The sequence below is a fragment of the Sorex fumeus genome, unplaced genomic scaffold, assembly GCF_029834395.1.
Source record: "Sorex fumeus unplaced genomic scaffold, SorFum_2.1 ptg000054l, whole genome shotgun sequence".
NCBI classification, from domain to species: Eukaryota; Metazoa; Chordata; class Mammalia; order Eulipotyphla; family Soricidae; genus Sorex; species Sorex fumeus.
This window is the reverse complement of record NW_026606111.1, coordinates 30248643-30266955: the sequence shown is the minus strand read 5'-3', so window position 1 is coordinate 30266955 and position 18313 is coordinate 30248643. Positions and strand designations below refer to the sequence as shown.

Genomic DNA, 18313 nt, shown 5'->3' with positions numbered 1-18313 from the left:
TTAAAAAAGACAATAAAAATTAATATAAATTAATATAAATATAAATATTCAATAAAAATTGAAGTAGCAACACCTGTTCAATCTCCTAAAGACAACTTCTATGGAATCTGAATTATACTTTGAAGCAACTGTTGGTCAAAGCTATTGACCCAGGATTTGGGTTTCCAATTACAATCATCACATCAGAATGCAAGGAAATAATGTTTGAGGGAGGTAAGCAAACAAAGTGCTGAGTCTATTTTTCCTTAGGCTCCCAAATGGTTTCCAGCAAAGGCTTCCTTCCACTTGAAGGGGGCCCCACAGTTATTAGTGTGAGCTGAGAGAAGCACGGTATTTCCATATCTCTGGCCAAAACCCTAAGAAAAATATGATCAATTAATTCTGATGAAAAACAAAAAGAAACACTAAATACTCTCTCGGAGTCTCCTGCCACTAGCAGCTATTCCCAGGGTGCATTTATTTATCCTCCGTGTCTGCCAATCGCAACAGTCATCACTCCATTTAAGGACAATGTCATCTGTTTCGAGCAGCAGGCTGTTAACTCAAGGCAGATGGTGCTAGACACGTGCTGGGGGAGCAGGCTTTAGGTGAGCACCTTCGACAAACACGCATGGGGCTTGGTTGCCTTCTGGACTCATAACTGACAATATCTTTTAAGTTGACTAAAGATTGAGGACATACAAAACTAAGAAAAGGTCAAAGAAGTGTAACTTAGTTGGAATGTTTTTAACCAACCTGTTAGAGGAAATGAACTGCAGGTATTGCCTTTCACTGAGAAACACACATTGTTTTCTCAACAATTTTATAAATGGCTTCACACAAAGCAAACATATCCATTTGCTGTTCTTCAAAGTCCCGTTAAAGTAAAATCGCCGATACATGCAGGAATGTGAGAAGAGCGGGTCGTACTCAATTTATTGTACAGTACCTACGTCAAAACCAATTTAAAAATCTATAAAAAAAATTTTTCACAATCCTCTCATAAGAATGGATTTTTATATCACTGTAGAATTTCCTAAGTATGTGGAGACTTATTCCATTTTTCCTGCCTTAAATAATTAAGAGAGTTATTATTTCTGCTGAACCATTTTTTATATTATACCTTATTTTTATTGTCAAAAAAGTGAGTTATCAAGGTGGGGGGATGAGAAAAATTTTACTGTAGGTCCTAGTTCTTGCTTGCATATTTATCTTGTGACAGTGATCAACAAAACCAGTCCCAACATCTTTTATTCCCCAATCTTTAAGATAGCACTTTAGCACCGTCCTCCCATTGTTCATTGATTTGCTTGAGCTGACCCAGTAACGTCTTCATCATGAGACTTGTTGTTACTGTGTTTGGCATATTGAATACATCACGGGTAGCTTGCCAGGCTTTGCCGAGCGGGTGAGATTCTCTCAGTAGCTTGCCAGGCCAGCTGCGCTCAAGGCAAACGCCCTACTGCTGTGCTATCACACCAGCTCTTTAATATGGGGAAAATTTTTTTGAGGTTTTCTGCAGATTGTGTAGTATGGCATTGGTTCATGGCAGTGGAAGAGATCACTTATCACTTAATCACTTAATCCCCGTTATTCATCGATTTATTCGAGCGGGTGCCAGTAACATCTCCATTCATCCCGGTTGCGTGCTAGTGTAGCCCAATGGTATCTGTTCGTTTTAGGAACATGTAGAGCCTCAAACCGATCATTTAGGGTCTTGACGAAGAAGTCTGACCATCTTATAGGTGGGCGTCCACGTGATCTTTTGATGTCTCGTGGAATCCAATCAGTAATGGCTCTAGTCCAGCGGTTGTCTGTAAACCTCATTACATGTCCAGCCCATCTGATTTTTGATGTCTTGGCAAATGAGACAGCGTCTCTGATTCTTGAGCGTTGACGAAGATTAGAACTCCGGATTCTATCTCTCATTTGAGTGAATCGTGATATTCCAAGCATAGTTCTTTCGATTCCTCTTTGAGAGACCCGAATAGTGTTCTCATCCTGTTTTCGTAGGGTCCAGGTCTCTGAGGCATATGTTAATGCAGGAAGAATAGTGGAATCAAAGAGATGTGCTCGTAGTTGGAGGTTCTTTGTCCTTTTAGTTATTTCTTCAATGCTCTTGAAGGCATTCCAAGCCGCTCTCTTCCTCCTGCGTAACTCAGGTGCCAGGTCATTCATCATGTTGATTTCTCGACCTAAGTATATATAACTGTTGCATTCGGAGATGGTGGTTCCGTTGAGAGCGAATGGAGCGTCAGGAACAAGGCTGTTTCTCATAAACATTGTCTTCGTAAGATTCAGCTGTAGTCCAACCTTTCCACACTCACGGTCAAAGTCCGCAAGCATTTGTGCCGCTTGGCTGATGTTTGGTGTTATTAGAACGATGTCATCAGCAAAGCGGAGGTGGTGTAGTTGCCGACCATCTATCTTCACTCCCATGTTTTCCCATTCTAGTCGTCGCATGATGTTCTCGAGGGTGGCACTGAAGAGTTTTGGTGAAATGGTATCACCCTGCCGAACCCCTCTCTTGATATGGATGATTACTTCTTTGTAGAATGGTGAGATCTTGGTAGTGAATCCGCAATAGAGCTCACGAAGGATCCTGATGTATTGAGTTTGTACGCCCTGATTGGCTAGGGCTTCCATGACCGCTTCCGTCTCAACAGAATCAAAGGCCTTCTTTAAATCAATGAACGTTAGACAGAGTGGCATCTTGAACTCCCGAGATACCTCAATGAGCTTGGTTATTGTGTGGATATGGTCGATGGTACTGAATCCTTTTCGGAATCCAGCTTGTTCACATGGTTGTCCTTCATCTAGTGTTCTGCTAATCCTATTCAGGATGACTCGAGTGAATAGTTTGTAGATGACAGACAATAGGCAGATTGGGCGATAGTTGCCAATGTCGTGGATGTCTCCTTTCTTGTATAGTAGTACAGTCTTGCTGGTTTTCCATTGGGATGGAACCTTGCATTCAGACAGGTAGCGTGTGAAGAGTCGAGCTAATGTATTGATGAGTACTGATGGTAAGTTCTTCAGGTGTTCAGGTCTGATCTTGTCTGGGCCAGGTGCTTTTTGTTTCTTTACCGACGAGATGGCATGTTGGATTTCGGAAGGGAGAACATTGGGAACGACATATCCATCATGTGGTATGTGGTATGTGGGCAAGTGGATGTGGCTATTAAAGAGATCTGAGTAGAATTCATGAATAATCTTCTCCATTGCCCTTCTGGAAGATGTGATAGATCCATCATGATGTCGGAGGGCAGTCATCTTGGTTTTGTAGTTGGTGAAGGACAGGCGGGCATTACGAATGTTTTTCCCAGCTTCTGCTGCATCTACCAGTACTGCTGCTCTCCTGTTTTTGAGGTCATCCTTGATGGCTTTTCTGCACTGTTTTGCCAGTTCGGACGTTTGCTTGTGGTTGCCTGAGGCACGTGCCACGCCACGTTGGCGAATAAGTTCAAGAGTGTTCGAAGAAAGACGGTTTTTTGTGGTTATCTCTCTCTTGGCATTCCTTGCACAATCATGGAGGTGCTGAATCATTCGATCGTATTCCTCATCAATGTTGTCAATGACGGCATCTTTGGAAGAGATGTAATGTAGAAAACAGGAAAATTTTCCAAAGTGTTGGGAATCAGAAAAAGTTCTCACATGATTATAAAATCATGAGTAAGATTCTAATGTTTATTTCTGGATTCAGAAACAGCCCTAAGGGTTCACCAATGGAGTGTACATGCTTTCTAGGTCTACTGGCCTAAGCATCCCTGAAAGAAAGCAGGTTGAATTTAAATTTTAAAAACGTTTGCATCTAATAGATCTGGAGATACCAAGGTAGAGATAGATTAATCAATATCAATGCATGGAATTGACTTCTAATATTATTCTCTTAAAATTTTAGTTTTGCAGTATCCTGCTATCGGAAAAGTGGAGTTGTCCGGTGTATTTGCAGTGAAAACTATGCTGGACCTAACTGCGAAAGGTAGGCTAATAAAACATACTATTTGGGGGTGGGGTCAAAGGAAGGTTTCTGTTTCTGGAACTCAAGAGCGCCTACCTTGCTCTCTAGGTCTTTTTTTTTTCTGTGGGGGGGGGCTCACACCTGGTGATGTGCAGGGGTTACTCCTGGCTCTGCACTCAGGAATTACCCCTGGAGGTGCTTGGGAGACCATATGGGATGCTGGGAATTGAACATGTGTTGGCCCCGTGCAAGGCAAACACCCTACCTGCTGTGCTATCACTCCAGCCCCTCCTTCGGTCTTAAAGTCAGTGCATGAAGAGAAGGCAGCAAGGGAGCCCATTTCAGACTTTTTGTGGATGATCTTCCAGATCACATGTTCCAGATAACAGCTATAACCATATATTCCTTAGGGTCCAGGCCAAGGCCACATTCAGGATAAATTGCTCATGTTTAGATTTATAAAATATCATATATAGAAAGAAGAAACAAGTACATGTAATTTGAAAATATTCTCTGCATAGTTTTGATATCACTTGTCCCTTCTCTATAACACTGAAAACTAATAGTATAATTAATGCTTCAGATAGAGACAGAGATGTAGGGACAAAGAGAGAGACTTCGTTTCAAAGTATAAAAATGAATCCATTCTTATGTCAATCAAAAGAACAATATATTGCAAAAACAAAAGAACAAAAAAAGGCACTAAACTATATTTTATACCCTCTCTTTTCCATAAAGTAAACAAATTCCATAAGCATTTTGGATTGTCTGAATCCAGTTTGGGAATTTACCCCTTGAACTCACTCTTGATTTTTGTTTTGGTGCCATACCCTACAGAGCACAGAGCTTACTCCTAGCTCTATGCTAATTATCCTAGCTATCCTAACTATCCTAGTTCAGAGATCACTCATAGCAGGATTCTGAGAACTATGTGTGATACAATGGATTGAACCCTGATTTGCCAGAGATAAAGCAACTCTCCTACCTGATGTGCTATCACTTCCGCCCCAGCACTTTTCTCTTTTTTGGAAGTTGCTCTGGATTTTGCTCAAATAAGAAGGGCCTTGGTAAATGAGGATGTGAGTCTTTGCACTGAATGATTTCCTGGGAAGACATTGCCCATTCTCCCCACCTTCAATGGCTTTTCAAAGATAAAATGACTTTTACTCAAAGAGGCTCCAAGGGATGCTTTCTTATTTCTATCAAAAATACCCTTGATGTTGGCCTCACCATTGGGTAGCTCTGTGTGGTGCCACAGAGAGAGGTTGGGAAGACCCAGAAGGAACTGGTGCAACCTGTTGGTTCGTATCTGCAGGGAGCTTGCTTCACGGGACCTCCTCCCTGTAGGCTTTGAATAAAATACACAGACTCAGCCCAGGATCAAAAGGTAACCCTGAAGTCCTAGGAAATTTCATCTACTAAAAACATACTCAATCTCTCAAAGAATAGTTCTGGAGCTCATTTTTGAAAAATATTTTTTAGGTAACATTAGTTGAATAAATGTTTGCAGACATTTTAGACAATGTTACTCCACTTCATCCACCACCAAAATAACAATAATACTCCACCACATTCCATCGGGCCCTTTCAAACACAGTGTGTTTTGTACAGAGAAAAATCTCTGTAAGTAAGGGCATTGTTGTTATGAATTTTCTCCCATTGCTTTATTATTATTGTTGTTATGATGATTGCGGGGGTGGGGGTTGTCAAATCTGGTAGAGGTACACCAGATCTTATACACTCTATAGTGGTTCCAGGGATCATAAACAGCTGAGTCACTAATATCAGCATTTGGGATTGTTAGTGTGTCTGTCTTTTCTCTATTCAGCTCCAACTTTTAACACTCAACAGCCAGGGAGATAGCACAGTGGTTAGCAGCACGCTCCTGACCTGGGTCCATCCTCACTACCACATGGCCTTCCAAGCCTGGCTAGACGCCTGGAGACACCCTCTCCCCACCCTACCCTCAAAAATATGCTAGCTTGGTCTTTGTGGTCACTAGTATCTTCAATCTCTACCAGGAAGCACCAGCGTAGTTGGCTGAATGTTATCAGGAGTACTGAGTATTTCTTGGGAACCCCAACCCCAAAGCAAAACAAAACAAAAAATGATCATACTGAACGCAGAACTGTTTCTCAAACTGTTGCTCTAGAATCTCCAATGTCCTTGGAAATATTTGTGGGCATTCATAACTTCTCAGTGAATGTGTCCTTTTGTAGTTTCACATAGTGAATGTATTCTTAATTTTGTGTTTCATTTAAATAATGATGTGGAGTTAAAATGAATTGAAACCTATTCTGGATACTCAGTAATGTCACTTTCTAATGAAAGGGACTTGCCTCAGAGCTGAGTACAAAATAACAGTGGATGCTATGTCATTGTGACATTAGGGACAACTAGGTGCCAAATGTCAAACTGAGTCAAGACAGAGTTTTATCCACAGCAAGAGATGTATGATGCTCTTAGACCATCCAAAGCCATGTCAATTGACTGTGATCTTTTGGTTGTCACAATAATGCCATCCAGTCTTGAATTTAAGCTATCTATTTGAGTTTAATATGCTTTACAGTGTAGTTCCCTCTGTATCTTGGTTTTTCAAGATGTAAAAAGACCAGAAGCTTTGTCTAGCTTTGTACTTTAAATGATTGAATATTAAAAGATAATTTAAATATACATCAAAAGAGCTATTCTTTTAAAGGTATGTATATTACAAACAAGCTTGTCAAACATTGTGGTACATGAATTATGACCCTCCCATATACTTTGCAAAACAACTCAGATAGACTTGTCTTCACAATAAGTTCATGTTTTGTAACCAGCTCTGTTCCTTGCCTGTTTCTTTTCCAACGTACTTCTTCTAACTTATAATTTAAATTTATGTACTATACCTACTTCTCCCAAAGTCCATTAAATAAACAAAGGCACTTTCCACACCACATTGTAATTTTATGATAAATATAACAAGAATAACAGACATTTATTCATGTTTATTATGTACAAGGCAATTTTAGAAACACTTGCATTCAATACCATAATTTTCTCTAATATTTATCTATTTGTTTTTTAATCTTTATCGAAGTACTGTGATTTATAGTACTGTTAATAATGTTTTGATGCATAAATCATAAATACCACACCCACTACCAACTTCCCAAAGGTCTCATCTCCTCAAACTATACCCCCTCCCCCGGTATACAGTTTAGTTCTGAGGACCAAATCTCCATTTTTGGTTGCCTTTGGTTCCATAACATATTTAGGCTTCAAAAAGAAGTACTATGAATTATTATTTTTCTTCTTTATTCTCACAGAGAGATAGAAGTTAAACCACTTGCTCAAAATCATACAATGTAGTTTTATTTTAAAATCTTAGCAATTAAATCTAAGACCTCCATCACAGAAGATGCCTCTTACTCATTTCTCTTTTTAAAATCATCATTAAAAGTTACTTTAATTACCCTGCTTCTGGAATTTTTCAAAAATTAATTTTTTTATTGAGACACCTTGATTTACAAAGTATTTATAGTTGAGTTTTAGGCATACCGTATTCTAGTGCCAGTCCAACCACCATTGTCAACTTCCCTCCACCAGTGTGCCCAGGTTTCCATGGCACAATAGTCCTACCTACCCCCCAATACACACCTCAACTTGCCTAATTGACCAGTATGTCTTTAAGTTTAGTTGTTTGTGAGTATCCAATAGGAAAGGTGCATGACCCCGTGTGGGACTCGAGTGTTCAGTGCCTGAGAGTCACCTCCCCAGGCCTGACAATGGCAACAATGTACCAACAAAAGATGGGGAACAGAGAAACAGGAACAGAGATGGTCAACAGTCAGTTTATTTCTCTCTCCTCCCCAGCATATTCAGATCTCTGCTTTATGGCACAGTTATAGTCGTAGTTTTGGTTGTAGTCCCAGTCATCATAGTTTCATCATCCTAGTCTCCTCATAGACCTCAAAGTCTTCTCCCTCATTCATCTTCATTCATCATCTTCCTTATCTCATCGAAGTCTCACAGTCCTCTACTTCCAGTCAACATCATTATCTAATCCTCCCTCTCATCCTCACAGACCCAAAGTCCCCAAAGTCTCAGTTCTCTTCCTTTCTTCAATGTCTAGTCGTTAACTAGACATCTTTACTAGACAAGATGTCTAGACATCTTTTCCTCAACATCTAGTCCTCAAAGAACTCAAAATCCCAAAGTCCCAAAGTCTCAGTTCTCATCCTCTTTCTAGTCTCCTCTTACCCCTTACAGCATAGTTACATAGCAAACCTGAAGAATGGGATACACAAAGGTGGAGTTGAACACTTCTTTGGGAGATTAATTCAAGGACAAAATCTCATCTGAGGGTTCAGCACTCCAGATTACTAGGAGATCTGCTGAAGGGCCAAAGTCCATCCAGAAGGTATTTCTTTATCCTTCCCTCAGCTAGTAATTCATTTAAACAATCATAGTAAATTTACTTCTTATAATATTTCTAGTCATTTTGTGGGAGTAGCTCAACACAATAAGAGATATATTAAGCTTAAAGATTGGCTGTTCCTGAGAATATTTTGCTATATATTCCAGACCATAGGGTTGGAGCGATAGCACAGTGGTAGGGCGTTTGCCTTGCACGCAGCCAACATGGCCGACCCGAGTTCAATTCCTCCGCCCCTCTCGGAGAGCCCGGCAAGCTACCGAGAGTATCTCGCCCACACGGCAGAGCTTGGCAAGTTCCCCATGACGTATTCGATATGCCAGACACAGTAACAACAAAGTCTCCAATGGAGACTTTACTGGGCCCGCTCGAGCAAATCGATGATCAATGGGAGGGCCTTTACCTTTACCTTTTCCAGACCATAGTCCTCAGGCCAGGTTAGTCTTTCCTAACCCCAGCAGTCTTTATTCAGTTACTTCTTTTGGGTTGTGACAGAATTTGTCCATAACCATGCTCTTAACTTATAGTTAAGTATTATATCCTGGCCCATTTCAATGCCAGGGTAGCTTAGAGCTTGCCCTGGGTCCATCCAGTCCTTCATTGGGAATCTGATTTTGGGGTGCTAGGAATTAAGGTCAACTGAGGTTTAAGTCAAGTAAATATGGATGCCCAGGAATAAATATTATTTTAGTGTCAATTAACTCCCATGTTACAAAGCATAGCATGAACTATCTTCCTGTGTCTATACAAAAAGGACATTGCTAAATATAAATAGCACTGTAGCACTGTTCTCCCGTTGTTCATTGATTTGCTCAAGCAGGCACCAGTAATATCTCCATTGTGAGACTTGTTGTTACTGTTTTTGGCATATCGAATATGTCACAGGGAGCTTGTCAGGCTTTGCTGTGAGGGCGTTATCTTGCTGGGCTCTCCAAGAGGGATGGAGGAATCGAACCCAGGTTGGCCGTGTGCAAGGCAAATGCCCTACCCGCTATGCTATTGCATATATGCTTAATAGTAAAGGTAAAAGATGCTTAATATTAAAGGTAAAGGCCCTCCCGTTGTTCATCGATTTGCTCGAGCGGGCCCAGTAACGTCTCCATTGGAGACTTTGTTGTTATTGTGTTTGGCATATCGAATACGTCACGGGGAGCTTGCCAGGCTCTGCCGTGCGGGCGAGATACTCTCGGTAGCTTGCCGGGCTCTCTGAGAGGGGCCAGGAATCGAACTCGGTCGGCCATGTTGGCTGCGTGCAAGGCAAACGCCCTACCGCTGTGCTATCACTCCAGCCCAGTGGCGCAATCGCATATATTATATTATTAAATATAAATAAACAATGCAAATAACATAAAGGAAAAAGAAAAGCAATGTAGGATTATTAGTGCTTAATGGAATTGGGCGTGCCTCAGAGGCACTGTTGTGGGAGTAGCTCAATGAACCTAAGCTCCCTTGGGAGAAGCAAGGACAACCTAGTGTTATCCAACAGTTATAGTTTGGGGGCTGGAGCGATAGCACAGCGGATAAGGCGTTTGCTTTGCAAGCAGCCAACATGGCCAACTGCAAGTTCGATTCCTCCGCCCCTCTCAGAGAGCCCGGCAAGCTACCGAGAGTATTTTGCCCACACGGCAAAGCCTGGCAAGCTCCCCATGACATATTCCATATGTCAAACATAGTAACAATTGTCACAATGGAGACGTAACTGGGCCCAATCCAGCAAATCGATGAACAACGGGAGGACAGTGACAGTGACAGTTATAGTTTGGATCTTCCATTTTCAGTGTTCACTGAACTCTAAATGTATAACTAGAGCATTCTTCTACATCTTACTTCTTTTTCTAGTTTCTATTCCCTATTACAGTATCTGGTACATAATTAGGAACTCAGTTACTTTATTTAAGTTGGTTTTTCTTTCTTTTTTCCCCTAAAAGACAAAAGATGCTTAATGTACTTTAAAAAGTCCCCATGGAGTGAGAAGGCAACTGCGTCTTACCTATTTGTGCCTGCTTCCCCCTCCCCCCTCCCTGTGTTGGGAAAAAGGGAGCGCATGACCCAGAATTGATTGGAGAGTTCATAAATGGCAATTCCATTCGGATGCAAATAATTACAACATTCACATGCCTTCTAGGCAAGAACTTTCCAACTTTCATACTCCTTCCCAGAACTGCACTTTTATTGTAGTGAACACTCCCTGAGATGCTGTCTTAGTTGGGCAGCCTGAGTGGTGCTTGGGGGCCACCAGGCCCACACCTGGCTTAGGCATGGATGCCGGCTTCAAACTCAGGGCTTTGTACCTGCTGGGTTATACCTCTCACTTCAGCCATAAGTAATACATTTTAAAGATGAGGACCCTTCAGACTCAGAGCCATAAGGAATTTTCATCATTTTCATTCAACTAGTGGTATTATTATATTATATATTATTGAACGTTTGGTAAACTAAATCCAGAACCTTCAAAATTCATTACAAAATTATCAATTGAAAAGAATTAATTTATGGGATCTCAGTGCCCCTAAGTTCCTCATTATGTCCATGGCTGCTTTGATAGTATAGCTTTATCCATTGAATTTTGTGATGGATTTGAGGGACATGCTAAAACTACATTAGGATTTGTCACGTGGATCTTGTTGCTTAAAACATCCAGAAGCAGAATGGGCCAAATTAAAGCCAATCTGTTTTGTTTTATCTTGTTAATTATTGAATCAGCATGAGATACAGTTACAAAGCTTTCATGATTGAGTTTTAGTTATACAATGATCGAACACCCACTCCACCAGTGTACATTTTCCACCATCAGTGTCCCCAGTATCCCTCCCACAACCCCCACCCCACCCGGCCCCTGCTTCTATAGCAGACAATTTTCCTCTTACTTTCTAGAAAGTCAATCTATTTACATTAAATCCTTAACCAAGAAAGGCAGAACACTTATCCTGAGTTAATGATAATTAACTGAGGCAGTGATAATGATTTTGATGATGGACTTGATGACAGACAAGAATAAGGAAAAGAAAGAGTTGGAGAAAGAAGAGAAAAGTGACATTTATTGCGGCATGTTGTGATTCATTTACCTTAATCTCAATGACAGCTTTATTAAGGCAATATCTCTTCCCTGAAAGGCTCCAATGCTACTCAGGAATTTTGGCACCTTTTATAGAATCATCCAGTGTCATTGTATGGCTCTGGAGAAAAAGAAAAACAGAGAAGAGGTTTCACAATTACTAAAACACTACATTTTGGTCATAAAAAGCCATTTGTCTTTTTTTGTTTGTTTTCCATTTCTTTGTTTTACATTTTGCACAAATATGTAACTACTAAATGAGAGGACAAAATTTATATACCATAGTTCTTTCCTTAGTACGGTAACTTGGTCAGTTATGCTTCCTGGGTGGAGTAAAACCCGCTATGCTATCGCATATATTATATTGAGTAAAACAAGTCACTAATAAAGCTTAAAATTAGATTACAGAGGGGAATGTAGCCTCAAGATTTTGGTACCAGTGCTCCAATGTCATCCTAACTCGACTACTGGTCCTTTTATATCCTTATGATTTACTCTCTCTGGTTAAGAGTTCAGAAATCGATATTGCATTTGATTAATGAATTGCTATGGTCATTCATTGATTGTTTAATTAATAAATGTCTGACTTGTGTAGTGGAACAAGAATTAAACATGGAGTCTCATAATGGGTTTGAATGCCGTAGCAATGACCAAAACGTTACGTTTCTTTGTACTCTAATTATCTTCAATAGTAGGGGCTTATTGAAGCTGTGAGCAGAAAACCTTTGTATGTTACTTATTCTATAAAATCTGTGAGTTACCACTAGGACAATTTTTGAGTCTATCACCAAAAGATCTTTTTGAAATTCTAAGGAAGGTTTCAAAAAATAGTTTTCTTCTGTGATTGCAATTATATTCATAGAATTTAAAGTTTATTCTTTTCTCTTTTGGAAGGTCAGAGGCCAATGCATGAAGCTCAAATACAGTGGAATTAAATTTTAAAAAAAACTTCCTTCACTCCAGATCTCATGATACTCAGCTATGCGTGGAGGTTGAAGGTTTATTTCAGTGAACTTAGACTATTCTCTGTTTGGTTTCCTATTGCAAATGGTGGACATTCAGTCCAGCTACATGTTTCAAAAAGGAATGACTTATGCTGGCTTGAGGACCAGAAGGCTAATAAATCTAGGTGCAAAAAAAGAGAATATGAATAACAACGTTCATTGAACATTTCTTCTTTGTGGTTCTGCAGTACTTCCATTCATTCTTATCTTCTTCATAGATCACAGTTTCTAAAATTGGTGAGATGATGCACTTTTTTGTATGGTGTGGTGGAGAGAGGGAAAGGTCTGGGGCCAAGCCCAGCTGGGCTTAGAAGCTTCTCCCAATTCTGTGCTCAGGGTCACTCTTGGGTGATATATTATGTATAATCATGCTTCATTTCCTGTTCTTTCAGAGTATGAACTTTGTGTTTTTCCTCTTCCTGTCTTCTGTGCCTTACATAAAATACACATGAATTGTCCCTCTGTTGGATGAATTCACTCATTCATCTATAATAACCGCAGTATAGTTTAGGGTGGAGTGAAGGAAACGACACCAAGGTCAGAAAGACTGGGTCATGCTTGACTCCAAATTAAACTCTGGAAAACTGAAGTGACCTCTCAGCTTCAGAATTCCAAGCTTTTTGTGATCTGCTTCCCAGGTGTCTGTGATGTAAAACTCAAAGATGAAACCTTGAGACACAGTGCAAACAAAAAGTGAAAGATTGGGCTACCAGGACCACAGTGATAGCTCAAAGGGCTGAAGACCGTGCTTTGCATTCTCAAGACCCTGAGTCTGATGCCCAGACCATATGGCCCACCACTGGATATAGCTCTGGAAGCCACTCAAGCATGCCAAGGTGCGGCTCTAGTACCTAGTACCAGTACCACTGTAGCTAGTACCACTGGCTCTAGCATCATTGCCCAGAAAGCCATCTTACCTGCCAAAGAAAGGTTAAACTTGCACCATTACAAATACACCAAAAAAACAAAGCATCAAAATGAAAGCTGGAATTATATGCAACATGTTGAATGGTGATTTTTTCCTAGGGTCTTAGAATTAAAGATGTGGTTTTAATCTTCTACTTTTCAAGTAAATTCTTTTCATATAATCTACTTTTCAAATAGAATATTACTTCTGAATAATGAATTTCTTATTTTAAATGGAAACTTAAAAAAAAAGGCATGGTGTTTCTTATTCCTGGCCAGGTTTTTGTGATTTCCTTGGAAGGTTATCCCTGCCTTTCCACTCCTAAGGCCAACAATCCAGACTGGGTCCTTCACACCCCACCCTGTTCCAGCCTGCAGTTCGTGTTGCCATGGAACCTCACACTGACTTTCTCACAACCACTTTGTTCTTGCTCTTTCACTGGATCTCTTTCTTTGTCTCTCCGAAATCACAGCTGAAACCTTGCCATTATGGGACCACACATGCTTTCCAATCTCTTTGGAAGCATCTTAGCCCATCTTCAGCACCAGCTTGGAGATCATGACAGAGATGAGGCCCCAGTGAGCCAGGTCATTTGTCATATATAATATATTCTCACAAACTTTGAGCCTACCTTTGAAAACTGAATGTTCATGTAAAAATCAAAACAAATTTTAATGGGGCTGGAGCGATAGTACAGTGGGCAGGGCGTTTGCCTTGCTCGCAGCTGACCAGGGTTTGATTCCCAGCATCTCATATGGTCTCCCAAGCACAGCTAGGAATAATCCCTGAGTGCACAAGCCAGGAGTAATCCCTGTGCATCCCTGAGTGTGACCCAGCTATGAGTGTGACTCAAAAAGAAAAAAAAAACTTTAAAAAAATAATAAAAAAATAAAAAAGAAACAAAAGTCATTGACTACCTGGATTCTTCATTCACTCCCTCAGGGCTACAAACTGGCAACAATTGACAGGAGCTGAGTAGCAGTTGCCCTTTCTGATAGGGCCTTGTCCTACTCACTGCAGGGCCTCTGCCCCAGGGTACCTTTAGGGGAATAGAGATAGGTATTTCTTCCTTTGGGGAGAAGCAGTCCCATCAGGAGTTCCCAGCTTGGCTAGAGCAGCAAAGATGGATCAATTTCAGTTTCCACTTTCCAAATGCACTGAATTCTCTATTAAAATACCAGCCTGCAGTACTATAGGAAAGAAATTTGTCCATCCCCACTAAATGAAGTTTGGTGCCTGACCCCTGGTGGCTCACATATGTAAGACATCCAGAAGACTGGATCTCTGAACTCCAAGGAACTCTATTCTGTTCTCTCTGCTTTCATCAGCCTCAAGAACAGCCAGAAGCTAAGTGCTCTTGGCCCCTATAGTCAACCTGCCAATGGAGAAAATAAGTTCCCATAACCTTCAAACAGGAACCCTGAAAATAATGCCACTGAATCAACCCTCAACCAAACCGTTTTGGCCGGAGAATGTCAGCCACTTAAAGGGTTCAGTTTATGTTAACTAAACAATGCACTATGGCAAAGTGGATAGTGATTAGACTGTTTTCCAACAAAGGTGTTATCGACTCTTTGTTCAGGACAGCTCTGAGCTGTGAAATAACTGATTGCAGTACATTTAGTTTATCTGGCACCTCCATCATATGCCAGCTATACACTCCTCCTCCGGATGGGAATGCAAAATGTATGTATCCTCAGTATATATCCAGACACTTTCACATTGGGAGGTCTGTTAGACTAAACAGTACCTCAATGAGGAATGAAAGCTTCAAACTCTGGTCCTCTGAAGAAGATGAAAGGGTGTCAGTTCCGGGAGAGCAATTCACAGTTTTTTACTCCACTTTGTTCTAGGTAGGAAAGAACATTAAAATGAAGAAAAGCAATGGCTTGTACATTTTCAATATATAATTCCATTTCAGATGTGCTCCTGGTTACTATGGAAACCCCTTACTGGTCGGAAGCACCTGTAAAAAATGTGACTGCAGTGGAAATTCAGATCCCAACCTGATCTTTGAAGACTGTGATGAGATCACTGGGCAATGTAGAAACTGTTTACCCCACACCACTGGGTTCAAGTGTGAACATTGTGCTCCTGGTTACTATGGTGATGCCAGAATAGCCAAGAACTGTGCAGGTATAGTATCATCAATGTGAAAACCATCACCTGACTGGAATGCTTGTCTTAAAAATAGCTCCTTTGTCAGAACAGAATTATAATTAATTTATCTTGAGAAAATGTTGTAAATGCCCCCTTGTCACTTTCCCAGGGCAATGTAAATTCTCAGGAATGTGCACACCAGAGTTATGAGGGGTAAATATTTTAATAATGGTTATTATGTAACTTAGCCCATGAGTAGAATGAACCACCAACATAAATTAGCTTTCATCATGTTATTTTATATGCTTCAATTTTTTCTAAAGTTAGTAAATCAGAATTCCATGAATTCCCTATCTTTGACCAGAAGTCTAAATAAAATTGTGCATGGTTTGTATCCATGTTTGGTTTGGTTGAAAACTAAGCTTCCCCATCCTTTTGGGGTTATATTTGGTAAACATGGCATGCCAAGGAAATAGATTAGCAAGCCAAGGGTAATGTTTAATCATCCCCAGTTTTCTCAAATTGAATAAATAATTCAGGAATAGTATAAGTAATATTCCTGGTTTTGATATATACGAAATTTATTCTTGATTTTTCCAACCCATTTGCTGCACAGAGTGAAGCTCTTCAGAAGGGAAGTTAAATTGCTTTCCTCTAGGAGTGAAGGGTAGCTGGGGTTGAATATTTCTTACTGTTCTATAGATGGAAAAAAGGGTGAGGAGCAAGTAATGCATACTTCTATTGGAAATTCACTAAGACAGTTTCCCATTTGAAAAGATTTTAAGAAGTGAAGCGTATACAGTTGAGAGGGAAACAAAGAGGATCTGCAGAAATCACATTAAAAGTAAACATGTTGGGGCTGGGGCAATAGCACAGTGGGTAGGGCGTTTGCCTTGCACGCGACCGACCCGGGTTCGATGCCCAGCATCCCATATGGTCCCCTGAGCACCGCCAGGGGTAATTCCTGAGTGCAAAGCCAGAAGTATCCCCTGTACTTTTTGGGTGTGACCCAAAAAGCAAAAAAAAAAAAAAAGAATAGACATGTCTACAAAAAAGCTAAGGGCACAGAAGCCTCACCCCAAGGATGATAGAAGAAGGGAAAGAGGTCTTTCTCCAGTCAGACCAAAGGGAGGACCAAAGCAGGCATCAGAAAGAGCATTGGCAAATAAAAACCTTAAATGTTGCCATCCTGAATCTCAAAATGTTGGCCAAATCAGGGCCTAAACTGATATTTTAAATAGTTCAATCAGGACTGGAGGTACAGCTCAACAGAATGAGTGTATGCTTTGCCTACGGGATCTTGAGGGTTTATTCCAGTGCCTCATGGTCCTCTGAGCACCATTAAGAGCACCCCTTGAGAACAAGAGTGGGAGTAGTCCTTGAGCATGGCCCATGTAACCTAAAATCTTCCTCCCCTCCAACAAGGTTCAGATCCTTCTTAGAGGGGCCATGTTAGAGGCACTAAAGCATGATCTTGCTGAAATGTTTAATAAATCTACATTTTATAGAACATTAAACAGCTGAAATGTAATAAATATCTGTTCCCTTTAAAGCTATTTTTCACGATTATTCTGCAAAGATAATTAAGAGGTGTAGGAGAGAGTGGAAATTCACAGTTCTATTCCTGCTTATTGCTAGCAGATAAAACTTAGGAAAATCTTTTTTTTTTTTAAATGTTACAAATTATCTTCTGCTCTGAAACAGTGGTAAATTAGTCTGCTGAGATTTGTGTTTTGTTTCCAAATGGCATTCCAAAAGAAAAAAAAAACTACAGATCATTAAGGAACTCTCAAGTTTGTTAAATCCATGTAAATACACTGCTAATTCTTTGCACGTTTTTCTAGCTATTTCACTTACAGCTATTGGGTGGTTTGGCATCAGTTCTGCCCAAGGCCAAACAGTGTGGAAGCCACAATTGGCTCTTTGGTCTCACTTCTGGCTCTGAGCAGCCCTGGAGAGCCAGCCTGCTTGACAGCATACAGTTCAGATTCCAGCAGAACGAAGTGATCATTTCCTACCTGCTGGATCTTTTTGGACTGAAGCATTTATGCTATCATATTGGCATCCCCAAAAAAGGGAGTCCTAGTAAACTTAGATTTATGTTTGCCCAAGGTCACCGTTGGAAAACTCTCTCTGGGCTGGGCTTTCCTTGGGTGAGGGGCAGAATCTCTATACCATAGACGGCACATGGGCTTAATGAAGAATATAGTTAATCCCCATGGAAGAATTATATACTGATAGCCAGCATTTCTAGAAACCACAAAAATCCTGCCATATTTTAAGCATTAAGAAATGAGTTCCTAATCTCTTGTTTTTGTTTCCCACAGCGTGCAATTGTGGGGGAGGCCCATGTGACAGCGTAACTGGAGAGTGCTTGGAAGACGGCTTTGAAGGCCCTACAGGCATGGACTGCCCAACTATAAGTAAAAATAACCACACATGATTGACTAACCCCACTTTCGCTAATATGCTGCAGGTGTGGGATCCAGCAACGCTATGCGTTACCCTCTCTCTGGAAACTGTCTGAGTCCCACCCTTAGTGTTAACCCTGTCTGTGCCTCAATCAGATTGACCCTAAGCAAGAGCTACTCAGTGGTCTGCTTGATTCCAATTGTCAGATAGGTGATGGGCAGCTTGATTTTAGAAAACTTACATTATCAAATCTTTCGTTTTAGCATTCTTGCGTGGAACAAAGCCAAGTCAGATACCCAATTCCCAATGACTGAGTTTATTTTAGACACTTTATCTCTTCAGGTCCTCAATAATTAGGTTCGCCAGCAATGCACTACTACATGATGAAAACTGAGATGCTCACAGATTTAAGTGGTTTTCCCCTAGACACTCTTAATCTGGAGTGGCACCACTGCCTTTCTATGTCACTCCTGTCAGT

At 40.6% G+C, this 18313-nt stretch overlaps 1 protein-coding gene across 2 annotated transcripts in view; it reads left to right on the top strand.

The window, feature by feature from the left end:
- The window catches only part of LAMA4 (laminin subunit alpha 4), a 177647-nt gene that overhangs the window by 62717 nt on the left and 96617 nt on the right, over window positions 1–18313 (top strand). Inside the window, exons 5-7 of one of the 2 annotated variants that reach the window (XM_056125022.1) lie at window positions 3881–3961; window positions 15245–15459; window positions 17751–17825. In XM_056125022.1, the coding sequence (XP_055980997.1) occupies window positions 3881–3961; window positions 15245–15459; window positions 17751–17825 (371 nt within the window). Of the gene's footprint in view, window positions 1–3880; window positions 3962–15244; window positions 15460–17750; window positions 17847–18313 lie in introns of both variants that reach the window. The other variant, XM_056125020.1, reaches the window with a different exon arrangement.